At 40.9% G+C, this 27,607-nt stretch overlaps 1 protein-coding gene across 1 annotated transcript in view; it reads right to left on the reverse strand.

Annotated features, from left to right (window-relative positions):
• SORCS2 (sortilin related VPS10 domain containing receptor 2) overlaps nt 1-27,607 on the reverse strand; it is a 460,992-nt gene that overhangs the window by 245,704 nt on the left and 187,681 nt on the right. Inside the window, 1 exon segment of the mRNA XM_059817647.1 lies at nt 2,806-2,905. Coding sequence (XP_059673630.1) covers nt 2,806-2,905 — 100 coding nt within the window.

The following is a 27,607-nucleotide window of genomic DNA, read 5'->3' on the forward strand; positions in this document are numbered from 1 at the left end:
TAACAAATGGATTCCAATATACTAGTTTACTAAGCAGGCTTTGTAACTCCAAGAACTTCAAATTGTCTTGAGCAGAATATAGATTTTTCTAAGATAGGGTTAACACGAGATTTTTTGTGAACATTGGTGTGTCCTTCAGGCTTGAAATTCAGCAGTGATCTTACCGCTGTTTATTTTGCCAGACAACTGGCACAACCACATTGTCACTGACCCCCCTGTGCTTATGCAGGCTTTTATATTGTAGCTGGGTGAGCTGGGAAAAATCCTCCACAGAGCTCTCATCTGTCTCTTACTTTTAGCTTTTATTCCCAAAACTGAAACGGGTAAAGATTTTTTTTTATTCTTTTGGACTTGAAATCACCAGTAGATATTATCTCTGAGACACAGAGCCTGATGAAACTTTGTGCTTGGTGGTAGTTCCACTTCAAAAAAAAAAAAAAAAATTTCTGACTTTGCAGCAGATTAAAAATATATTACTGAGCTCAGGCATAGCATAGCTTGGGTGCAAAAACTCCAGTGACAATTGCAAGAGAAATAAAATATGTACTTAATCATCCAGGCAGCCTCACTGAGTTCCACTGATTTTTGATTAAGCAGAACAGACAGATAAAAACAACTAACATTGTCCTTCCAATCAGTGGCCTCTGCATGAAATCAATGTTTCTGTATTACACTGGAGTTAAAAGGCCCTTATCAAGAGAAAATTCTTATTTCATGAAAGACCTACTGTGCTTGTGTAATTCACAATGCATTTCACAATTCTTGCCATTTAAATCACAAGCATTTTGCAGACATAGAAGGGCTGTTATTGGGTTTTTTCCTCATAATCGCTCTTCCTGTTGCTTCTAATATAACATCCATTGTAAATACACTCAATGGGTCGATTTCACTCTCACTTATAAAGTCCACTTAATCTTCCTAGGCTCCATGAAAAGCTTTTTGGTTCAGTAATGATGCAGGAACATTTTTTAAGAAAGAGTATCAAGGAGAGGGGTTTTTTATTTTTTAAATTAAGGTTTTACACAGGATAAACATCATTCTCAATGACAGCCTGCCCAATTCCTATGCTTTATATTAAGGAACATGCAAAGGACTTCGAAATTGTGCAAAAAAGATGAAGAGGTTGAACGCTAGTCTCAGAATTTAGGTAGATGTGTGAAAACCTACAGGAGTTGCTTTTCCATTTCTTGCTTTCCATGGAAAGCTTCATGGAAACTCCATTTCCAGGAGTCAATGGCATCAAAACTTTCCCTAATACATCAAGGCATTTCTTCTGGGGAACTACAGGCCTGTCAGTCTGACCTCAGTGCCGGGGAAGATTATGGAGAGGTTCATCTCGAGGGCCCTCACAGGGCACGTGCAGGACAACCAAGGGATCAGGCCCAGCCAGCACAGGTTCATGAAAGGCAGGTCCTGCTTGACCAACCTGATCTCCTTCTATGACCAGGTGACCCGCCCAGTGGATGAGGGGAAGGCTGTTGATGTTGTCTACCTGGACTTCAGTAAAGGCTTTGACACCATTTCCCACAGTGTTCTCCTGGAGAAGCTGGCGGCTCATGGCTTAGACAGGTGTACCCTTCGCTGGGTTAAAAACTGGCTGGACGGCCGAGCCCAGAGAAGTTGTAGCTAATGGAGTTAAATCCAGTTGGCAGCCAGTCACAAGCGGTGTTCCCCAGGGCTCAGTTTTGGGGCCGGTCTTGTTTAGTAGCTTTATCGATGATCTGGATGAGGGGATTGAGTGCTCCCTCAGCAAGTTTGCAGATGACACCAAGTTGGGAGGGAGTGTTGATCTGCTTGAGGGTAGGAAGGCTCTGCAGAGGGATCTGGACAGGCTGGATCGATGGGCCGAGGCCAGTTGTATGAGGTTCAACAAGGCCAAGTGCCGGGTCCGACGCTTGGGTCACAACAACCCCATGCAACACTACAGGCTTGGGGACGAGTGGCTGGAAAGCTGCTGGGGGTGTTGATCGACACCCGGCTGAAGATGAGCCAGCAGTGTGCCCAGGTGGCCAAGAAGGCCAACGGCATCCTGGCCTGTATCAGAAACAGTGTGGCCAGCAGCAGCAGGGAGGTGATCATCCCCCTGTACTCGGCGCTGGTGAGGCCGCACCTCAAATACTGTGTTCAGTTTTGGGCCCCTCACTACCAGAAGGACATTGAGGTGCTGGAGCATGTCCAGAGAAGGGCAATGAAGTCTGTGAGGGGTCTGGAGCACAAGTCTTATGAGGAGCGGCTGAGGGAACTGGGGTTGTTTAGCCTGGAGAAGAGGAGGCTGAGGGGAGACCTCATCGCTCTCTACAACTACCTGAAAGGGGGTTGCAGAGAGGTGGGTGTTGGTCTCTTCTCCCAAGTGACTAGCGATAGAACAAGAGGAAATGGCCTCAAGTTGTACCAGGGGAGGTTTAGGCTGGATATAAGGAAAAATTTCTTTACTGAGAGAGTGGTGAAGCATTGGAACAGGCTGCCCAGGGAGGTAGTGGATTCACCATCCCTGGAGGTGTTCAAGGAACGTGTGGACATGGCATTGCAGGACATGGTTGAGTGGGCATGGTGGTGTTGGGTTGATGGTTGGACTTGATGATCTTAAAGGTCTTTTCCAACCTTAATGATTCTGTGATTCTGTGATTCCTTTCTATATTATTCTGCAAGAATAAATATCCCATTTCCATATGTCACAAATTCACCTAATGTGACCTGCAACTTCATGAAAACCATTTCCCTATATTTTGAAAACCTGTAAAACACACTTCACGTAGTCGCAGAGTCTCAGCTGTACTATAAAAAGTCTTTTTTTTTGCCACATACCTTTTTTTTGTTGGTGGGACAAATGTAGAAATTGTCAATAACAGTGGCAATCCCAGGCTGCAGATTCAACTTTGTGTATAACGTCCCAAAATCTGAGGACCTGAAAGAAATCAAACATCTGTAAGTGTTCTCTTCTAAAGGCTTCAGCATTGAAACTCTGCAAAAAACCCCCACTTTGTAGCAGTAACTATCCCTTTTCAATGTTTCTCTGCCATCCTTTTGTTCTTTTCAGTGCTCATTAGCTAAAAGAAACTAAAAGAAACCTGCCACTATTAATATTTTTCTAGGTTTGAACAAATCATGGCTAGTTCTGTCTGTATTTTGCAGTTCTGTGCGGTGCTAGTTTTCATTCTGACGCTGCACCGTGCAGTGACAGAAGCACAATATGTATACCTTTTCATCACCACCCACAAGGTGGGAAAAAAGAGCTAAGCAGAGCAAAGGCTTGTCTGCAAGTACTAACACCACCTCCTCGGCTATGCAGAAAATGAAGAGCTGACTTCAGAGCCTGGTGTTGCATAAGAGAACAATTTGGCCTGAGATCTGGAAGACTTGCAATGGACCTCTACCAGAATTCGTACTTGATAAAGGTATCCATCCACATCTCCAGCTCTTTTTCAGAGGATCACATGATTTTGAATGAATAAAAACAAAGTCAGTACTCAGCCATCAGTATGTCATACACACAAATCTATGAATATTTCAAATGTGGGCACTCTGCAGAAATTGTTTCGTATCCCTGAAAAACCTACAGTGAAAAATGGCATCTGTGCTACGCACCTGTATCTGCAATGTCTAGTATAAAAGGAACGCCCAAGTAAAATATTAGTATAGGAAAATGTTAGTTAGTGAAACTCAAAGCAAGTCACATCCAAAACCAAATTACTTTGGATGAAGCCTCATTTGTTCTATATAGGATCAAATTGTACTGTATAGTCTCTCCATATTTACAATTTTTCTCTTCTCGTTTGGAAGGGGACTCAGACACACCCAAGGCACCTGTCCCTTTGTCACCAAAAAGCCCTCCCTAGGACAGATGGTTGGTGGGAGGACTTCCACTCTATATGCCCTTTTCTTCACTGGAATAACAATCTCCTTTAAGAAATGGGGCTGAAGGTGCCCTGCCCGGTATCTCTGCATTATTCAAACAAGTGGGAACACGCAACAGCTCTCATGTCCAAGAGAACCAGGACGAGACCTGTGTCCCTCCCACTGTGACACTGAGAACTGCCTATGCAGTGATTTCTGCCCTAGAGCCCCATTCTACCATGTTCATTGCTCCCTGGGTGGGCTCTGTTGTCTCACACTCCTTGCCCAGGGGAGACACTGCTGAAATAGGTAGGAACATGAATGAGTACAGCGAGAGGGAAAAGTGAGAAACCAAATCCCTGGCTGAGCATGTAGACCTTGATAGGTGGCCCAGAGCCTGAGGTCTCCTCCAAGCCACCTGAGGCAGAATGGTCCCCAAGGGGCTGGTGCCCAGAGGAGGCTGCCATGAGCACTGTATGCCCACCCTCCGCCCACCCGTGTCCCAGTCCCACGGGGGATGTTGCTTAAATCAGAGGGCATGTGGTATTGAAGCCAGAGGCGGCTACTTTGCAATCACACATTCAGCTTTCCATGTGATAGGAGAACTTTCAGCTGTGGTCATGGAGGACCTTTCTATGTCTTTGGCATCACCAAGCATACTGGGCGCAGAACTATACGTCTGGATCAGGTCCTAAGGGACACCAAGTAAAGAAGGGTTCATATTTATCTTGCTTTTCTTCCCTCTCTACCAGTCAAAAAATGACTGGGCATAAGCCTATGACACACAGACCACACTCACAGCCGAAAGTTGAGAGTTTATCTATTTTATAGTGACATCTGAATGGATTTGATCTGGTTTTTTTCCCCCATAATGTTGCTTCGCCTGCAGATACACAGCAATGCATTAGAAAAGTTAATGGAATCACAGCAATTCAGTTTTGACAAATAATTATGTAGAAATCAAATACATACAATCGCACTGCACTGGGTATTCAGCACCGAGCTAATCAAAATTCTAAGGGGAATAGGATGGACAGTGCTAAACCTAATTTGCCTGAGGTGTTTGACAGAAAAGAAATTAAAGCAAAGACTAAAATACTGACTTCAGCCAGATGTACTGAAATCATGCAGAACAAGTATGTATGATGAAAACAGAACCTAGTCTATTCTCTTTGAGGACAGAATATCAGATCAGTGGCTTGCCCAGTAATAACATCCTGAAATAATTCTCTGAACCTTAAAGATGATCCAATTTACTTTGAAGAGGCAGTTCCAGGATTAATACAATGGGACCACTGGAGAGTGACACTGCAGGAGGGACAGTGGCGGCAACTGTATCAAGGTATGAAATGAGTACAGGATAAGCCATTTCAAAGATAAAAAGTTCCAGTCTAAAACTTCCTCTTCGAATTCTCATGACTTATAAAAAGTGCTACAAGAAAAGAATAAAGTTGTAACAAAAAGAGAACGCTAAGGTAACTAAGGTATTTTCAGACAAAGGTAGGAAAACTATATAATCCAAAATCCTTTTTTTCTGGTACAAATTAGCTATCTCAAGGGGGAAAAAAAAATTCAATTCCAATCTGAGACAACAGGCTAATGCATATCCATAAAGGTACACCATGCCTAAGCAGGAAGACCCGGATTGCCAGAAGATCTGTGGATCTATGGAGAAGTTTATTCAGACTCTCTAATCTTTTTTACTGTAACCCAGCCTTGAGGGAGCCCAGGAATGTCAGCTACTCTTTGAGACATTTACATACAAGAGGACATAGTTCAAGGACATCATCCAAGGGAAACGCTATCCGAAATAATTGGTTTTCCAAATCTGCTATAATCCAGAGAAAAGAGGTCACCACAACTTTTTTACTTGAGATTCAAATTTCAAGTTCCTGACTCTGCATATATAAAGAATTAATATTTTGTAGCACATAGCTAGAACAGAATTCCATGTAATTGCACTACTGGGCTATAGACAGGGCTGGGGAGGACGAATTTTGGGATCTCAGAGCATGCCTATTTCGAGAATATATGAAGAAGAAGAAGAAAACGTGTTTTGCACCAAATTCGGGAGAGGAGGAGACCTTTATGCTCTTCCAGTCATAAAGAGGGGGTTTTCTGTGTTAAAAACCAAACTTGTGCTGTGTCAAAAGTGTTAAGGAGAGGGGAAAAAAGCCCCACAAATGACCCATCTGTGTTTATCCAGATAAAGACATTCTCTTTCCTCCCTAAAAATTAATGAAAAGATATTTCAAGGTATAATGGAAAGAGGATACACATGTACCTGATAAGAAGAGTAAAACATCCTTCTGTAACATGGTTTATTTGCAGTGGTAGCAGAACAGCACAAGTCCATAAACCAGAGCAAGAAGTTTAAAGGTTGATTTCGTAAAGATGGGCCTGACCTGTGGTTCTGAGTGATCTGGATGCAGTTAGTGACCATTTTGGCTTTCTGGTAGACATCCCAGGAGATAGAGCAAGCTATCCACGGGCTGCTTCTGGTTGCTGCTTATCCTGTGAACTACACGCTACAGATTGTATGGATTTTTCTTAGCACAGCAAAACTCAGCGGAGGACTCATAGAAAACACGTCTTTCAGTATTCAGGTGATAGGCCATTCAAGACAGGTAGGACCATCAGATGCCGGAATGACATGATTACTCATGTACTGATGCAGACATCAAACAAATTGTTTCTGACAGGGCTTGTGGCTGGGTAATGGCTTCTTTGAAACTGTGTATATCTGCTGAAATATGTGCCATTCTTCTTTTTTTTTTCTTTAAGGAAAAATCACTTTTCACTGTAACAACAGCATGTTGAAACAATAATTATCAAAATCAAACAATGATATTATGGCACAGACAGAATCATGTCTTTTTAGCTTGTTACTGTGAGCTCAACGATACTCGGGAAAACTTCAAAGTGGTACAGAAATGTACCCTAATGAAACAAAACTTCCAAAGTCCCTAAACTCTGAGGAAATTTGGGTCTCGTCCTTAAAAATGTAACTTTTTTATATGTGAGCTAAATCTGTGCCTAACATAATTTGAAACTGTACCTAAAGGCTGAGTCTGGACATTTTCCAACAGAAATATTGAGAAAGAAGAAGAAATTTAACAGATACTGAAAAAGACATGAACCAAATGTTTGCCTGTCTAAACTTCACTATCATTATACAGTTCTCCACTGATGACTCACACCTATGATTCAGTATTTCTCATTGTTAGTTGTTTTTCCAGATGATATTTACAAGTATATATTAAAATATATATATAAGAAACATTAAAATGTATATAGTAAGTTGTTAATGAAAATGTTAGAGAGATCAAAATTGCATTCCCAAGTCAAATTCAATACTCAAAGAAAATGTCAGCTGCAAAAGATTCCTCCCATTTTCTTTTATTTTTAATGAATTGAAGAGATGCACTGGAAAGACAATGGTTGGAACACTTAATACACATGTTGATCAGATTTCCTCTACCTTTTCTCCTTGAAAATTAACTCAAGCTCCTTTCTAGCCAAATGAGCCATACTGTATATGCTGTAGTAAGTGAAAATCCTAGAAGACAAGAATGAAGAGATTTCAAATGATACATGGATTATTTAACTACCAAAACAAAAAGAAAACATTTGGAAAAAAAACATAGGAAAGATCTGCTGGTTTAGATTATTGTAAGCTGTTGGAAAAAAAAGATTCAATTGAGATGCACATGACAGTATCAAGGAAGAGTGGATCTGTGCATAACACTCACTGGACTACTTCCCACTTCATTTTCTCCATACTGTATTGCAAACGTCTTCTCTTCTTCCCTCCATTTGGTCAGAAGAACAATCCAGTATTTACATCATGAACTTTAAGGTGCAAAAGAAATTAATTCAGGTTCTTGCTCTATCGCATACTTCTGTCTAACACCAGGATTGCCTTTGTGTTCTAGTCCCTTACCTGAAAAAGAGAGACAACACTATCTCCTATACCTCAAATGTCTGTAAGGAAAATAGGTATCTATAGGATAGAGTAATGAAGGACTGGCTGATGGAGTATCTAAAACAGATACATCAGAAGTTCCAACAACAAATGCCAGGAAAAACCTACTGAAAAGGAAGTAACCAGAGGAATATCATTAAAGAAGTGGTACACTAATTTATCGTCATTACTTAAACAGCACAGAAGGGCTCTTACACATACAATGTGGAAATTGAAGAGACAATGGTTAGCCTCATAAAATCTTTTTAAACAACAACAAAAAAACCCCAAAAGCCCAAAGCCTTTCTTCAGAGTAGAAACACATTGTAATGTTGGGTTCCAAGATCTGACTCACATATTGAGGAATTCATGCAGATGAAAGTTTCTCCAAAGGCTGTAGAAGAGTTATGACTCCTAGCAATCCAATTAACAGATTACTCATCAGCTATCAGCTCTGCTGGAGTACTTTCTGAAAATACCTCTCTGCTTTCCAGAAAAGTTGAGGCTTTTTTAAGACACATATTTTTCCTCTCAAAAACAGTTATGTAGAAAAGTTTCTTTCTTAATCCAGTTTTACACTAAAGAATCAACGGCATAGGCAAGAGCTAACAAACAGTTTACCAACTTCAAATTTAGGCAATACAGAGTTTACATTTTTTTCCAAAAGCACTAAGAAGATGAATGAATCCTGTTCTTACTTCACAATCCATTACTTGATCACATGTGCTGATAACATAGATATTTTTAAGAACTATGGATTATCACAACAGCCTTTTTGGCTGAAGTGATCTGCTCTGTAATGCTCTGATGAGTACAGAACATGGTGCAACTCTGCATTTAGACAGTTATAGAGATTCCTTCCCATTTTTACAGGTATTATGTGCACATGAAGAGCCCTACAGTCTCAGTCACTACATGGGAGCACAGTAAAGGACAGACGGCCATTCGTAGTGGCTTTTTATGACCCGTAAATATGTATTTGATTGTAAAATACTGACTTTAAAAAATCCACAGAAAAAAACCCTAATGAAATCAAAACACTGAACATCTGCATTCGTATCGAGTGAGAACTCAAGGAGAATCAAAATGTCACAAATTCTAGAACTGGACTTCTATTCAATGCATTAAATATACCCAATTCAACTGGCTGCACTGAGCGGGAAAACCAGTCCTCTGTAGCTGATAATAAAGGCAAGGATTACCCTGCTAGGTGACTTTAGCGAGTCAGATCCTTTCTTGGGAACTTTGGTTACTAACTTCACAGTGAGAAATAAGACACGACCTTATTTTGAAACGTACTTAAAAATCACAGAAAACAAATGCTTAACGATGCTACATGTTGGCTTTTCCGCCAAGGGTTTGACAACCGGCTCCCCTGACACTACACAGTACCTGAGCTGACTGTGCCCCATATTGGCATGCCAGGCTACGACTTTCTATCCTGATGTTGCAATCACCTTTGCAGAAAAAGTGTTTCAAAGGCCACGTTTTCCAGGAATTACCCTGTCTCAGAGCTGTCCGGACACAAAGCTTCACACAGTACGGGAACCATTCATGTTTTCTTATGAGGGAACACGGAAGGTGATAAACAGAGCTCTATGTACAGATGGGGGTGTTACTTGATGCAGAAATTCAAGCTATATAATACGTACTTATGCACTGTATCATGTTTCCTCTTACTGGTATCCTCTGTCATGCATTTATCGTGTACTGGTTTTGGTTAATTACTTAATCTGTACAATATACACACACACACTTAAACTCCAATAGTTAGAAGCACCGTGTCTTCAGTATATACTACATAACTTTCAGTGCTATATTTAAACATTCCTTCTCTGCATAGTTTCACTGTACATCACCACAGTAATCTTTTGCAGCCCTTCATTAGTCCTTCAATACACCACAAACATCCTGCTCATTAGCCTATAATCGCACTGCTTATCAGTTGCATTTTCAAGCTCCTCATTACTTTGCTGCACAGCTCCAATAATTAGACTTTATATTTTACAGGCCTGTAAAACATCGCATTAGCATCTATTAGCTGTAGCCATCACCTTCTCTGCCAGAAATTGTTAGTTTAGGTAGGACACCTATTTTGAAACTACTGCCTTGGTGCATTAATTCCATCGCAGCACTTGCTGACGGCACGTCTTGGAAGGTACAGCCTGTAGCCACACTTGCAGTACACAGATATTTGTGATGAATCCGTTCAACCATGAAACAAGCAGTGTCACAGTGACAAAGCAGACAAGACACTGCCAGGAAGGCAGGGTTATATCTTACTTTTGTAAAAAGTAAAAGCTCTGTGTTATTTCTTCCTTCTTAGCTTCGCAACCCAGGCAGGGCTGGGGCAGGCAGTGGAGCACGCAGCTCTTGGGGTGCAGTCGCCAGACACAGCCCGGCCTGGGGGCACATTAAAAATTTGCCACCATGGATTTACCCCAGCCATTTGCTCCTGTTAAAAACAAAAGGACTGAAACGATCCATGTTCAAATTAATGGTTTGGAAGACGTACTTTTAACCTGGATCATTTCATTAATCCTGTTTACAACTCAGTCCCACAAACAGTTGTAGTGACCTAAATAAGGAAGTAGAAAACGAGACTGGAACAGTGGGAAATAGGACAAGATCAATTTCTTACCACACTTTCTTCATTGAATTCAACGTATCATGTAACTAACTGTTAGTGTGCAAGCATTTACCCTAAGAAAGAGTCCTGTGTAGATTTAGTTTCAGCAGCTCCAAATCCAGCATTGCATTAGCAGGTCTCAGCCAGGAATGGAGTATATCATGGAGCATTTGAGGGGTTTGCTACTGAGAGACAGCTCTGGCATATTAGAAACATAAATAAAATACCAGAACTGATAACGCACACAGTGCTACAAAAATGATTAATACTAATTTGGGGGTTTTTGTACCATAAAAACGCTAGCTGGATTAGAGTACAGGAAGAATTTTATTGTTAGGTGTATATTTTCAATAAAAAGGCACAACCTTCACAACCTCAATTTATTATTTCCAAAAGTAGTGTGTTGGGAAAAAAACAGTGGCTTAACTTCACTATTTAATTACTAGCTACAAAAGAAATTAATACTTCACTTCCCATATAGTGTTAACTTCCTTTCACCAATTTGAACACACAACAAACTTTTGAAAAAGGTGTGTTTGTTGAAAATTTAGGGAAAAAAGAAAGAAAAGCCTTTGGTGCTAAAATGCAATACTCCAGAATTATGCTTACTAACCAGACTGCTGAAAGTGGAAACATCCTTATATCACTTCCAATATGATTCCTCTTTTGTGAGTGCTGCAACTGGAAATTTCTCATCTCACATGCTTGTGTTCTTTGGGGACAGGGGATGGTTTAAGAACATTTTCTTGAGGTTTGCAAGCAGCATTAAAATTCTCCACTATGGAAAAATGCTGGGTATTTCCCACAGCCCAGGCTTTTTATTTAAACCACTACACACAGCTGAAATATTTCTGAAACAACTTTATTCTCAGGCAGGAAGCTCCTTGGAAAGCAAGAAGTATGTTGGGATGTATGAGAAGAGAGAATTTGGCCTTTTGCTTTCTGACCAGAACAGCAAGTTTTCTTGTAATCGCTGGATAGATCCAGCTGCAACAAGAACATTTAGGAAATTAAAACAGAACTGATAATAATTTAAAAAATTGTATGTGCACATTCACATGCGATTATGTATTCCTCTAGTAATGGGCTCTGCCAACTATAATAGTCAGCTACTTACTCTTCAGTAAGTGGAACTCTTCTTTAACTCCATTTGTAGAAGTTTTTGCTTCTGCTGCTGAAGTGCTGACCTCAACTTTATGACTGCTCTGGGGGAGGTGGGAGGGGGAGTGAATTATACGGCCAGGTTGTAGCACTTTATAAAAAGGTAAATAAGTCAATGTTTTGTCAGTAATTTGACTGTGGTAGTGTGTACCTGAAGCCAAATGCTTGGCAGAACTAAGGGAGTAACTGGACATTTTTATAAAGAACTAAACTATCCCAAAACAGTAAGTAAATACAGATAAATAGACTCTGGAAAGTATCAAGCATTATGCTGAGCGTATTAAGAGACCTACCAACTGCCCCACGGTTGTCTGTTGTGGGTTTTCTGGCATGCTTCTCTGAAACTGCTTATACACATCAGGGATGGAGGCTGGGCAGTGCCCAGATGCAGCACTGGTTCATGCAGGATATCAGTTCCCGTGTCCCCAGTGTCAAAGGAGTGATTATTCTAAGTTATTACGATTGCATCAGGAACAAAACCTTTACAAGGAAGTTTAAGGCATCATTTTGAATTCCTGTCCTGCAAGAGAGGCTCACTGTCCGTGTCAAAAACACCACCTGCCTCACCCATGTTTGCCCATGAATGAGGTTGCCACGATGTGTCTGGAATCATGAAAACTCGGACAGTTAAACAAGAACAGGTTTTCCTAACAGCCTTTAAAACCACCATGTGTCTGTGCCACCTGAACTGGCAGTTTGCAGAGCAGTGGGAAAGCCTGCAGTTCTTGATGGGAGGAGGCACAGGTGAGGGTGCTTCAACTGGGGGAATTCAGATGCTCACAACCACTTCAGCGGGATTTGTTTCTGTTACTGGCTAATGACCCCAATCATAATCTCCTAATAGCCTTCTACAATTGCCGGAGCTTTTTTTTAATTTATTTGTTTAGAGCTTTCCGCAGCCAAATTTCCCTTGCAGTCATTCTCCTGTAACTGCAGTGACACCTGGGGAGGGCCGAGCCCATCAGCTGTAGTTTGGCCTGCTGTTGAACTTGGCAAGCCAACAGCACATAAAGCCCCAGCAGATGTTTCTGCTTTTATAGCAGCTCTTCCAAACCCTTGGCCAGACATAAATCCAAAATAGCTCCAGAAAAGAGACAAACAGTGCCACCATCATGGCTCTTAAAATTAGAAGGCAGAACCAGCCTTTTCTGCAGGACTCTGAGAGACCATTAGCAGCAGAAGGTGCCGTGAAGTGTTCCCATAAATTACACAGACAGATTATGAGGGCCTGCCACAGCAAATGCAGCACATTTTGCACTGTGTTGCAGTTTGCTAGGAAACAGAATCCTAAGACAAATACATGCATTTACATAGGAGTTTCCAAACTGAGAAGATCACACTTCATAGCAACAAGTCCAGGAAGCAGGCGGTTTATGGCCGTTAACGCTTTCACATGGATCTATGGTGCTTCCATGCCACGGTAATGAATGTTCTAAAAATAAAATAGCAAGGAGATGATCCTTGGCAGAAAAAGTCTTCTGAATACATGCCATGCTGGATCTATTTTGTAAAAAGAAAGTCGCACTAAGAGTGCATTCACAGCTGACATAGTGCTTTACAGGAGAGAGGGTTGATATATGCCAGGGTGACACGCTGATACATTCGTTCACTTGCTGATGACTAACTGCTCTTAACAGAGGCTCGGTCCACTATAAATTGTTGCTATGTAATTTTAAATGGAAGTGAAAACAATCCCCACAGAGTAAGATTAGCTCTCTACATTCAAAATAACACAAAGTACTCAAGGAGCTGAAAACTTCAATCACATTCTTGTCTGGCATAAAGGGAGACTGGGAGGAGAAAAAAGTGACCCAGCATCTAGAAAGGAGGAGTTCTTTTTGTAGGAGTGAAGGTTATTACATGTTCTCCTGCTTACCCTAGCTTCCACCATTCAAGCTCAGCTGAAGCTGCCAGCATAGGATGCAGCTTTGCAGGGCTGGGGCTGCAGGGGCAGGGGTGTCTGGGGTCTCTTGCTGAGGCTGGGACAGCAGGAGATGGGCTTTTTCCTTGCAGGAGCTCTGTGGTGGCGGAGGATCTGGGTCACCAAGTGAAGAGTTGCAGATGGAGGTCAGCAGGCTTCACAGCATCTGAGATGATAAGAAAGAGATCCATGGGATCCTCTCTGAGACACTGCAGCTGTAAGAGCCTGAATCCTTCCTACCACGACGGCGAAGACTGGAAGCTGGTGAGACCTGGAACCAGGAGGAAAGCTCCTGCTCCATCTACAGATCTGTAACTACAGAATAGCTTCAGTGCCCTGGAAGCACATGAGGGGCTGGGAGCAGTGTCCAGCAAAGCACTGAGCTGGCTGAGCCTAAGCCAAACAGCAGTGCCAGGAGGAAGTGTCCAGGGACAGTAGCTGAAGACTCCCCACTATAGTGGACGGAGGCCCCAATCTGCTGACCTGATCCACTGTCTAGGGAGGTTTGCTGCTTGTCAGGGGCTTGGATCCAAGATGTGGAAGACAGACTACCAAGTTTTTTCTGTCTCTTGGATTATTAACCCCTGTTGCTCTTCTTCATGGACACCCACATGGATGAGACCCAGAGTAGACCTGGACTCTATCAACCATGACTACATGGCTCTGGGGGCAAAGACCAAGGAGGGCCCAGGCTGATTTCTCCTCGATCCTGGCAGTGTGGGGAAAGGCCTTGAGGAGGTGTAGATTGATGCCTGGTCGTGCCCCTGGTGTTGACCATAGGATCCTCCTTGGTGATCAAGGACTGCTAAGGAGAGATGAGAGCCCTCTGACAAAGTGGGGTAAAGGCAGCTTTGCCAGCAGGCGGGCCACTCCAGTAAGAAGAGCTTTAAAATATGAATGATAAGGAAGGGACACTTGCCTTCAGCAAGCCCAGGCCCCTGAGACCAGTGGGAAAGGCTAGAGCAAGAAAACCTTAACTTCCTTGGAGGAGCATCAGGTTAGGGAATATTTAAACAAACTGGGCATACACATGTCCGTGGGCCCTGATGGGATGCACCCATCAGTGCTGATGGAGCTGACTGATGTCACTGCAAGGCCGCTCTTGATTATCCTTGAAAGGCCACAGTGATTGGGTGAGGTTCCTGAGGGCAAATCTTGCTCTTATCTTCAGTAAGGAGGATCCAGAGAACTAAAGTCTAGTCAACCTCACCCTCATCCCTGGGAAGGTGATGGAGCAAATACTTCCAGAAGCTATTTCCACATATATGAACGTAAAGAAGACGATTGGGAGTAGACAACAGGGATTTACGAATCTAATGATGTACCTCAGGGGTTAACACTGGCACCAATACTGTTGACCATCTTCATTAATGACCTGGATGGTGGCAGCAAGTTTGAAGATGATACAAAACAGTGAGAAGTGACTGATAAATCAATAATACATCTTGTGAAGATATGGGAAAACAGGAACCTCATGAAGCTCAACAAAGTCCTGCTCCTGGAGAGGAATAACCCCATGCACCAGTACATGCTGGAGGCTAACAGGCTGGAAAGCAGCTTTGCAGAAAGGGACCTCATGGTGTTGGTGGACATCAAGTTGAATGTAAGCCAGCAATGTGCCCTTGCAGCGAAGAAGGCCAATAGCCTCTTGGGCTGCATCAGGAAGAGCATTGCCAGCAGGTCAAGGGAGGTGATCCCTCCCACTCAGCTGGTGAGACACATCTTCAGTACTGTGGCTCCTCAGTACAAGACAAACATGGACATAATGGAGTGAGCCCAGCAAAGAGCCACAAAGATGATTAAGAAATTGGAACGTCTACCACACAGGGCAAGGCTGAGAGAGCTGGGACTCTTCAGCCTGCAAAAGAGAAGGCTCAGGGGGAACCTTATCAATGTGTATAAATACTGGATGGGAGGGAGTAAAGATGGAGCCAGACTCTTCTTGTCAGTGCCCACTGAAATGACAAGAGGCAATGAGCACAAATAGAAATACATGAAGCTCCTTTTAAACTTAAGAAAAAAATCTTTTTTACTGTGAGGGTGGTTGAACACTGGAACAGGATGCCAAGAGAGGTTGTGGAATCTCCATCCTTGGAGATACTCAAAACTCAACTGGACAAGGTCTAGAGCACCGTGCTTTGAGCAGGCGGGCTGGATTTGATGGTGTCAAGAGTTCCCTTCCAACCTCAATGAATTTGTGATTCTGCAGTTACTCAAAATTACATAACATGATCTGTCTTTGCTGAAGATATTGTGTAACAAAAACAATTTTCTGTAGACAACCAACACAATTGCAGTATCACCAAGTCACAAAAGGAACTTACCTGAGTATTTTCTAGGAAATACACAACTTCACATAAAGACTTGACCATACTAAAAACAAAAGCTTTGTCATTTGGTTTTAAGTCTAGTAGAATCAGAACTCTGCCTGGAGTCTGCTTATGCCAAAGAAGTGCCCAACTGTGCAGCAGTGTTGGTTAAGCCAACAAAAAATACCCTGACATTTACTGATAAGCAAAGCACCTACAACATAGGGCCTGCACAATCTTTGAATATGAAGTCTGAAATTATAGTCCCTTCCCAATCTTTACATTTGCAGTTTGAAAGGTGGCACCGAAGCATTTCATTTTATCTACTTTTCTCCTTGCAGTCATATTACTAAGTCTTATTCAACTGCCCAACGCAGTCAAGCTTACATAAAAAAAAAAAAAAAAAGGTGGCTTTGCCCAATGAAAGCTTTTTTTTCTTTTCTGCTGTTGTTGATTCCACTTAAAACCAACACTTGGAGGAATTTAACCCATGAAAGCTTTGGCAAACCTTTCGGTATATGCAGTCAAGCCTCAGGTTCATAGTGAAAGTTCAGCACACCACCACTACTCTACAAATAAATGTACAGATCCCAAGTGCTAGCCACTAGTCCCATCAAGCATATTTTATTAAGTACCTTTTATACGTGACTCAGAAACCAGCTTGATCTTACACCAATAAAATGAAAACCAACATGCCAGTGTTTGGGGAGAGACTAAGATACATTTGCTGTTCTTGATTCCAAATCACATCCACTCCAAGGCAGTCTTTTCCAAAGAAATCAAGACTCCAGCTATCACTGGAGAAAGCAAAAGGAGGGTGGCTAGGAGGAGTCATTCAATGCAATGCCTGTTGCCCCAGATTTGTGGGTAATCCCATGGAACACAGTAGATTGCAGTCTGCTCTTCTTCACTCAGTTTCATAAAGTAAATTTACATCTAAATGTATTTTGTGTTCAGACTGGATCAGACTGGATCTCCAGATACGAACTGACTTTTTTTTTCTTTTTACTGAGACAAACTCTCATTATCATCATAAGACAATCACAGAATCACACAGAATCACTACGGTTGGAAAAGACCTGTAAGATCATCAAGTCCAACCTGGGAAAAAAAAACAAAAAACAAAAAAAAAACAAAAACAAAAACAAAACCAAAACAAAACAAAAAAACACCCACCACACAACAACAAGCCACAACCCATCCAACACCACACAGCACCATGTCCATCAAGCTACATCCCACAATGCCACATCCACACGCTCCTTGAATATCTCCAGGGAGGGTGGAGCACCTCCCTGGGCAGCCTATTCCAATGTTTCACTCTCTCAGTTAAGAACTTTTTCCTAATGTCTAGCCTGAACCTCCCCTGGCGCAACTTGAGGCCATTTCCTCTAGTCCTGTCACTAGTCACTTGGGAGAAGAGACCAACACCCACCTCTCTGCAACCCCCTTTCAGGTAGTTGTAGAGAGCGATAAGGTCTCCCCTCAGCCTCCTCTTCTCCAGGCTAAACAACCCCAGCTCCCTCAGCCGCTCCTCATAAGACTTGTGCTCCAGACCCCTCACCAGCTTCGTCGCCCTTCTCTGGACACGCTCCAGCACCTCAATGCCCTTCTTGTAGTGAGGGGCCCAAAACTGAACACAGGATTCGAGGTGCGGCCTCACCAGAGCCGAGTACAGAGGCATGATCACCTCCCTACTCCTGCTGGCCACACCATTTCTGATACAAGCCAGGATGCCGTTGGCCTTCTTGGCCACCTGGGCACACTGCTGGCTCATCTTCAGCCGGCTGTCGATCAACACCCCCAGGTCCTTTTCTTTTCTTTTTCCTTTTCAATGACCAAGTGAAAAAGCCTCACAATATATCTTAAAGACACATGTAATATCTTGACTGCTGAATGCAGCTTTCACATGTAGGCATTTTGTATTTTGTCTAATTTTTAATATCCTGTGCTAATAAAAACAAGAGATCTGAGTAATAATTTTGTTGTCCCTATACATTTACTTAGTAGATAAAGGGAATTCCTTCTTCTAGAGCCATCTGTCTAAATTTTGACTGTGTCCTACCATTAAACTGGTAGACTGGCTGTATTTAACATTACCACTGATTAACCTGCCTGTAACATCTAACCCTGTAGAATAAATGCCACAGAAGATTTAAGGAAAAGAAACACAGTGGCAACACAGGGCAGGCTAAAAAGTTGCAAAAACTTTCAGCAGAAAGTTAGAGGACAATGACCTAGCTTCTGAGCTGTGTATTTGCCGAATGCATTGACAGTGAAGCTTGCACACTCATACAAGAGCATTTCATAACTGAAACAAAATTGTTTTTAATGACTGTAAATGACCATCCTTGAGTTACCACTACTAAAGCCTGATAATTCTTAAATGAAATTTAACCACCCTGCTTATTTTAGTTACTTTAAAATATCTTCTTTAGAAAATTTTGGCATAATATATTTTTTCAATTTCTGAATTTCACAAGTTTTAAACTGCAGAAAAGGTTCTCCTATAGGAGACTACCGTATTTCCAGACCCTATATAATAGTTGTTCTTCATTAACTACTAGTCCAAGGATACCAAAATGGATGTCATGCACATGTATTTTCCAATATACTATTTTGTCACGTTCTGATCTCTTTTCTTGATTAAGAAGTTGCTAGTAAAACTGATTGATGGGTAGTCTTATTGTACCAGGAGGACTTGTCATTCAACTCTTTGACCTTGTCTTCACACTAACGGTCGAGTGTCTTTGAAATCTGTTTACTTCAAAATTTACAAGAGTATTAATGACAGGATGTCAGCACTTCTCAGGTTTGAAAAGATCTAATAATAGTAAATGAGTTTGGACAGTAGGGTCATCTGTAATGTACTTTAAGCAAGAGAGACAAACTTTATTATTCCACCTTATGTTAAAGACAAGTACAACAATTCTTAAACCACTTTTTATTCTTCAGTGATTTTTTTTATTGAAGAACGTTCTCTATTTTTGGAGGCCAACATAGACCACATTACGTGAGAACAAGGGAAAAGCTATACTGTCAAATAAAGGACGTAACTTGACAGATGCAACACCCTTTCCAGAAACAGCTACAGCTACAGCACCTAAAAAGCTTAGTCACCTCTTATCGAGCAAGCTTTGGGCAAGTTTGAGGAGCAGCCTACGTGACTCAAAGATGTTTCACTCTTTCATCATTATGTACAATGTATAAAAAGGGGCTATTTGTCTCTCTGTCACTAATATGGGGCCTGCATTCCTGCACTTGAGATTCATGAAAATGAGGCATCTAGATTTAAGGAGGGGGATGGAGGAAATAAATCTTTTCCAGTGGTAATACTTTCCTTCCTTCGTGAGCAATATTAGATAAAAAATTACATGTGGCAATAATTATCTCTTGTGTTTGCTAAAGACCCTTTTCTTTTCTGCATAACTGTCTCAGGAGGAAAAGTGATCTTTTGTTCCAACTCCTTCCAATATAGTTGCATTCTCCTTATTTACCTTCTCATAATTTCATCTATTCTACAGCATGAGATTAGTAAGAATAATACAAAATATGATAATCAGATGACCCATCAAATCCCAGAGAAATTGTCCTCCAACATTAGTGCTGTGTCTTCAGGAACTGACTAATCTAGCAGAACAGTGAACAGTCACGTCACACCTGTATTTGCATTGGCCACATATGGCCTATTCAGCTGCTATGTGTGGACAGCATTTTGATTAGCACTTAAAGCTTCTCATTTTATTTTTTGTTGGTTGTAGCTTTTCGATCTATCTCAGATTCTTCTACCATTTCACATATATTACATAGATAAATAAATGTGCCTTCAACATGACTGAGCTTCAGATTCCTCAAATTTCCTCAAATATTACAAGAGGTCAGAGAAACTTCTGGTTTTCCCTCAATAAAGCATAAAACCAGAACAAATTTGATACCTGTTGCCTCTAAGACACTGAAGGATGTAAAAGTGAAGGATATTACCATATGATCAAAGGAAGCTGTAAATGGTTATAAAAAGAAGCAAAATAAGAAGTAGCTTTGAGTCACTTATTCTGTTAACAATGCAAACTTTAAGTAGGGGATATTAGCTGATGGATTGATAAGAAATTTCCAGTGATTCCAAACCATTAAGTTATTCACACTGATATTCAATATGTAGTTACTTTCAAACCACATGATAGAGCTGGATTAATGGAACAAATACTTTATGAACAACCCATGAGGCATGCCTACTTATTATTATGAGGTTTTGGTTACTTATCATTTCAGGTCTGGGGCTTTACTAAATAACAACAACAATAATAAATAACACCACATTCAGACTCTCAGATCTTTATGAACATACTGTCAAGTGTAAGAGGAAAGAAAAGAAGAACATTTATATCATATTTTCAATGGAGTATCCTAGAAGAAAATACAGCTTGGGTTATGCATACTGTAGGTAGATTTTCAGACTTCAATTTTATGCTTTGCAGTTGCTTCTCCAAATCTTTAGGAATAGATTTTTTTTGGGAAAAAAGTTGTCATTGTTAGTAAACGTGTCAAATGGCATAGAAGAACGTGGGAGGGAATGAATTCTGCTGTTCCTCCATCCCTCAAGCAGCAGATACGCAAAGGCAGAGATATAATGAAACAGGAATGGAGCAGGGTCATCCATGCCTTGAAGCTGTAGTGAATAAGCAATACTGTCAGGTACATGATAACTAGAGATGTATGTGATTTCATCATTAGAAGATCTAAGGTCCTGAGGAGGAAAAGATGATCTGCTATCTTCTGCTGCCCTCCCCATCCCTACTTGTTACTTCCTGTAAGCCTCCTGTTTTCTGTCCCCCCGCTCTCTCCCCCAGCATGCAAGTCCATGAGCAGCAGAGCCAAATTTGCCTTTGGAGATGGCTGACCTTTAGTAATTGCATTTCAAATTAATATCACAGCACCAATTGCACATACAATCTTTCTTTTATACCTATCTTTTCTTTGCCTTCCCCATCAGAACAGCATTGGTTTTTGCTACTTTTTCTTCTCATTTCATTCTTATCTTTTGGCAGTGATCACACAAGACTCTGTGTGTAGCATCAGCAAGGAGAGAGAAATGTACTATTCCTTATTTTGAAAGCTGGACACGCTAGGCACAGATTTCATCTAAATTTCAGGCAGAGCATCACTAACAGTACTGATAGCAACGTCAGGCATCCTTGGCACACAGAGGAGAAGGCCTATTCGTATTTACTTTGGAATTCTCTATTATGTTCTCTTCTAGCATATCAGTGCTCGGTGTCAATTTACTGTCCCATCTCAGAGAAGAGAAAACAAATGCCTTAAAAATGAAGTATGCTGTCTGCAGGCAACTGGTTCCAAAAATTTTGGATAAGTGGACCTCTGTCAGAATATTTCAAGTATCATTATACCTTACGCTTCCAGTTGAAAACAACATACCTGCAATATCGTTCCACAGCTCAGCTGTGAAGCGTTGGCCCACAAACTTGCAGACCAGCAGCGGTCTATACCCAATAGGCAGCTTACAGATATCTCTAACAGCTATCGCTAACTATTCAACAGTTTTGATACCCTGCCATCAATTCTGGAGAGAAAAACAGGACAGATGGCTAGACAATTGTTCATCTAAGCCTAGAGTAGCCTGCTTATTCAACTGCATCATCTCCATGTACTTATTCTGGATTTAGCCTATCCTTTCTGAATTTACTTGCCACCCTCACTACCCTAGTTTTCAGTACAATAGAGAAAAGGTGAAGCTCTGAGAATGGTGAGACAAATTGCAATTCCTGAAAATGGTAAATATTCTGCAAAGATGTATGCAGGAAGGGAAGAGATGCTGAGAAGCAGAGAACAGTCCATCCTCTAAGTCCCCAGTAAAAAGGCACCTAAGCAAAACACTTGGAATCAAGCCCTGTGCTTTCTATGTATATGAGCACTAAATTCATCTCAATACACAAGAATATCACAGAACAATGCATTACATTATTTATTCAGACAAATTACTCTTCTGTTTGTAAATTATCTGAAAAATCAACAATAGTTGTCTCAGATTATTTGTAAAGTAATTCTTGACCTGTAGCTTGTTAGCTATAAAATACCTGAGCTCTGACAGGGCATAAGGTAACAAGTTAAGTTTGTTTTTGCCTGACCAACTTGTGTCTTGTAGAATAAGACTTCTGTCCTAAGCATTTGTGATGATAAATTCCAATTGCCGTCCTTGAGTATTCTGTAATGTACAGTTAAAATTTATTGATTTGGCAAATCCTGCCATTTGCTGAAGTCTATTTGTAGAAAATGAACACAGGACAGGTCTAGACAGGATTGAAACAAATTAATTCTCAAATATGAGCTAATATTCACAGAAAACTTGCAATATTCTGAACAAGAGATTCAATTACTCGTGCGGCTTCTTTTGTGTGTTCTGTGTCCCAGCAAAGTCCCGGCTCCCCAGTCCCCTGCCATATGCTTCCTGTCTGAAACCAAAGTCAATCGCAACCTCAAACACACTGAAGTATAGGGAAGATTTCCAAGAGAAAATGAATGGCTATAGTCACTCCCCTGGGTTTCACCCTCACTGGTTCCACAACGGTATTGTTTGGCTTGTCAATTAATACTCGGTGTGAGAGCAATGCTACCATTCTTGCTGTTGGTTTTGCTAACAGGCTCTGCGTTGCAGGGAATATTGTCCATCAAATCACACCATCCGCAGAACAAAATGATGCCAGCTCCTAACCGCAGAATAAGCACCTGCAGACAAAAGCAAAGTACCACCACTTGGTCCAGTCTGCTCCTAGAAAACACTCAGAGTTAAGAAAAACAGTGACATGAAAAAACAGAATCGGCACTACATGCCATAAAGTACGTGGTAACAACTACTAGCAGGGCCGATACTGTTAAATGCCACACTGAATCCTAAGTACACAGAGGAGCTTGGAAGAACTTGTGGGAGACAAGATCTACTGACAGCTGCCCTTCTCAGTCACAGAGGTTTATTGCAGCAGGCAGGCAGGAGACAGAGCTCCTGGTCACTTTGTGTTTGGAAAGCCACTTGCTCCTCCAGAGCCAAGTAAATATTCCAGCATTACCCTTCCATTCCTCTACCAGCTACCACTATCCCTGCTGATACAGAACAACAATACAATACTTTTTAATTTAACACTTCATTCTCTAAAGAGTGCTTCAAAACGTAAATGTTATTTTCCTATTGTCATTCAATATATAGAGACATTTATAAATATATGATTTCATCCTGAAATCTGCTTATCCAAGTGGTTAAGAATAATTTCAACTGAGAACATATTCCCATTCAAAGCAAAAGTTATTTCCATAATCAAAGTGCATTTGTTTCTTCTCCCCAACAACTTGAGTCCAACTCAAGAGTGCAGGAGAGCAGTTCAAAAGGTTTCTTAGTTCACCTGATGAGCCACTTGCAACAAAGCTTTCTACCTTTTAACGAGGCCTCTCAATTAATCCTCACGCACTGCATATGCACTAAATAATGCATGCCCTTTTGCCTAGCTACTCCCCAAACACACTGCTCCGCTCTCTGAAACTAATAGTGACTGAACAGAAATATAAGCCATAATATGACTGAAGAGAAGTGCAAGACACACGAGTGATGTGTGCTGCATTTATTGGCGATATAAAACTGTCACCATACCTGTCCCAACAAACCTAACCATAGAACGAATGCTTCTTCATCTGGTCTACACTTGTGCCTTTTTGGCAATGTTTTGCCACTTGGAAACATCCCAAATTCACTCTTAACCTTGGAATTACTTGTTCTAATGTATTTTGGAATGCTCCAGCTTTCATAAAAATTTGGTTTCACTACAGAAAATCACAAATGTCATCAGTCAGTACCACAAACACTTCTTGGCTCCTCTTCTTCACATCCATTTGGAGAGTGTTCATATTTGTCTGAAAATGTTTTCAAGTGGTGATGGTTGTAGAACGTAACAGTCATAAACCAAGCTCCAACTCTGGTCCTGCAAGTATTGCCATGCACGATGCTCACAACCTCCAGTGACTGCAGTGGGCTACTGTTACTATTAAAGCCATTGATAGCTTTTCTTTTTTTAAAATGATAGTGAATGTTAAGCTCAGCGATAACAGGATCTGATTTCAGTGTTCCACCTTTATAATGGAGCTGACTTCTGTGTACAGTATCAAATTCATTTACAGCTTTGCATGGGGATCCAGGAGAGCTAACAGGGCTAAGTTTTTACCATATTTGATGGGATAAAACCATGAGGTAATGCTGCAACTTGGAACAAACGAGCCTGGTGGAAATTGTCCATTCTTTCAAATCTAAAAGATGTAGGATATTTAAGGTAACAAAAAGAATTGAAAATGCGTTAGGGCAGAAACGTGAACATATGCGAAGCATGAAAAATCTAAACGAAGCTTCTTGATTTGAGCATAAATCACAATTAGCAGTCAGGATTCCAATTTCCTGTCACAGTGCCTTTAAGTATTTATCTCTTGAATACAACTACTGTAAAAATAACTTTCTTCTCAGCAGAAGTGTTTCAGTCCTCAATCCTTCCATTACTGAACTGTGGATCTAAACAGGTTTCCAGCATACCTGTAATCCACAATGAAGGAAGCACCTCACAGGATCAAAACTTGCTTTCTCTATGAAAAATGAAAGGTCCTGGGGGCAGGCAGAATGGCTGCTGACCGTTGGATATCCGGTGAACTGCTCACCTCTACAGAGGATTAATTCAGGTGTCCCATACACCTCAAACACCACAGGGCACCCTGCCTGCTCTGCCATGCCCACCTCCACCGTGGGTAAGGCAGTTACAGGGAAAAAAGAAACCAAATCCTTTGCCTCTCCCAAATTCCCATCAGACCCTGCTGTAGGTTATTCCCCTCTGTGATAAAGATGTCACATTACTTTCCAATCTGAGTTTATACAACTTTACACAGAAGTAGCGTGCCACATAGAACAGCACACAAGTATGCATGAGACCGAAAGCACAGAGGCAAATTCTGCTGTATTGTACAAACTTCTACTGAAGTTAGAAATAAACTCTAATGCCACATAGGCTAATGTGCCTGTGGAGCCTATTAACATTCTTACTGTGTTTTCCAAATTACCACTTTCAGGAGGTCACAATAGTAATCAGAATAAATCTGACACTTAAAAAAGAGCCATAATACTAACAATATATTTTATTTACCATCAAGAAGTCAGAGCAGATAAAAGTGTTTATTTTAGGCACAGTCATAAAAGGAAGTTCTCCAGAAGGAAGATACAATTTACCGCATACTGAAAGGATAATAACACCTGATTTTAATCTATCGCAGATATATTAAATAATTATCAATCAGCATACCAGTATTGATCTGCCTAATTTAAGAAACCCTCTTATCACTTAAATATAAGCAATATTACCTGTAGGTGTGAAACTTTTTAGGCTTTAAATACATAAAGCAGTAAGTAGTCCTAAACACCAAAATTTGTAAAATCAATTTGCAATAAGAATCACAACAAACAAACAAACGAAACCACACAGAAATCCAGAATTTTCTTCAGAAGAAGCCTATTTCATTTCCACCGCTGCCAAGGCAGGTGAATCATACCTCTGTCATCCCTAACAGATATTTGTTTATATATTTATTAATCTCCAGTAATGAAGATTTTATAACCTCCTCAGGCAAATAATCCAAATGGCATATCATTTTATAAAGTTTTCCCTAATTTCTAACATGTTTTCTTCGCTAACACGTAAGCCTGTTATTCATCATCTAGCACTATGCATTTGGAGACTGTATCCTCTTTGCTGACATTTTTTAATATATTTGAAGACTGTTAACACATCGCCCGTTGACTGCTCTTCTCCAAAATAAATAACCCACATTCTTCTAGTTTTTGCCATAGGTCACATGTTAGACCCTCCTTCATCCCTGATGCTCTTCTCTAAGCTCACTCACATCTGATGCCCTACAAAGCTGAATTGACCAGAAGGACTAATTTGTATCTTTTGCATGTAAACTCAGATACACATATATTCCAGTGTGAGGTTTGGCTTTTCTGCATCACCAAGACAGGACTGAAGTTCAGGCTGTGGTCCATTTTAATACTCAAATTTTATTTCTGTTAAGTTTCCACTTTCCACATCAGTAGCTGTGAAGCTGTCAATTCCTGTTGAAGCGCTATAGTTCGCACTCATACCTAATAATTAATCTCCTCTCTTTTTCTGATTTTTTCCTCAGTTTGCCAAGATCATTTTGAACTCCAATTTTGTCTTCCAACATGCTTACAATCCGTTCAGACTCCATGACATCTACAAATTTAATATATTCACTGCCTAAGGCAGCAACCAGATCGCTAATAAAAATTGTTTGACCCTCAACACAAACAGATCTGCACGTCAGGTGACTCTCCCCTTGAGCAGGGACGCCTTTCGAGGTTTGAGATCCCTTACCTGAGACTAAGAGATCTTTCTTTGCCCAGGGCTGAGAGATCTCTTACTTGTGACAGATCCTTGGTAAGTGACTGTATTAATACTAATGAAACATTACTAATCCATGTAGCTACTCAATATTAATTATTAAAAACTTTTTATAGATGATTCCATTAGACATAAACCATTATCCAAGTCTGAGACTAAGATTGGACCTAACCGCACCGAGGCTCCATAAGGAGTTTAGAAAGCACGGGGATCCACTCTGAACCTCATGACTCAATGGAAGGGTCTTCCTTACCCTTTGCGTCTCCATTCTCTGTGTGAATCATTCTAACTCAATTCTAACTCAATTTTCCTTTGTATGTTTCTTCCATACAGTAATTAATAAGGTGAACCTTGCCATCAAACTTATTGAACCTTGGTAAACCACTGTTAAACTTTGTTAAATTCCATTGAATTTATTGAACTCTGTCAAATTATTATTTGACCTTAATAAAACATGCTGCTGCTTCTCTCTTTTGAGTGAGGTGCATTGCACTCATCCATGACAATACTCCAAAATTACTTCATGGAAAATGACTGAGTAAAGCCATAAAACGTCCATGCCTTTTACTGAACTCGTACTGATAATCCCATCATCCTATGTGCCAAGTTTCCATTGACTTCAGTGCTCAGCATTGGAATATTAACAATTCACATTGTAATTCTGGCATTGTACTTACAAGAGAGATGTGGTACACAACAGTAAAGGAGATGATTTACTGTCATCCTTTGCACGCTAACCACAGAAAGAGAAATTAAAAACTGCAGAAACTGTGGAGAAAATATGTTTTCTAGACACTAACTCAAGTAGGCCTCGTGACTAGAACAATTTTTTGTGGAGAAATCTGATAGCAGGTTATAGAGTTGTCACTTGTATTGGGAGCTCAGGAGATTTCAGATTTGGGACTGCAGAGCAATCCAGCTCCATATGCATGAGAGCCTTGTGCCCCCGGCCAAAAGAATTACAGTCTTGGATATTCAGAAGCCAATTCTGAATACGATCAGGCTCCATTAGAGCATCTACATGAGCTAAACTTCTACAGTTCACATTTCAAATGCATCACTTCTCTTGCACTGGCTTTATTCAAAAGAATTATTCACATTAATTTGTCTATATCAATACTTGTAGGATGCGTACAGAAGAAATAGCAAGACATTTGGGAAAAAAAAATAGAGAGCAGATGTAGACAGAATGGAAAAACCTAATATGAAGGCAGGCCTGAAGAGCTGAATCCATATAGCTTGGGAAACAATGAGTTGCAGAGGATTTTGACAGAACAAATACAACAATGCCAGCCAGTATAGCATGCCAAGTATTTAACAAAAGCAAACAGC

Source organism: Gavia stellata, chromosome 5, assembly GCF_030936135.1.
Source record: "Gavia stellata isolate bGavSte3 chromosome 5, bGavSte3.hap2, whole genome shotgun sequence".
Lineage (NCBI taxonomy): Eukaryota > Metazoa > Chordata > Aves > Gaviiformes > Gaviidae > Gavia > Gavia stellata.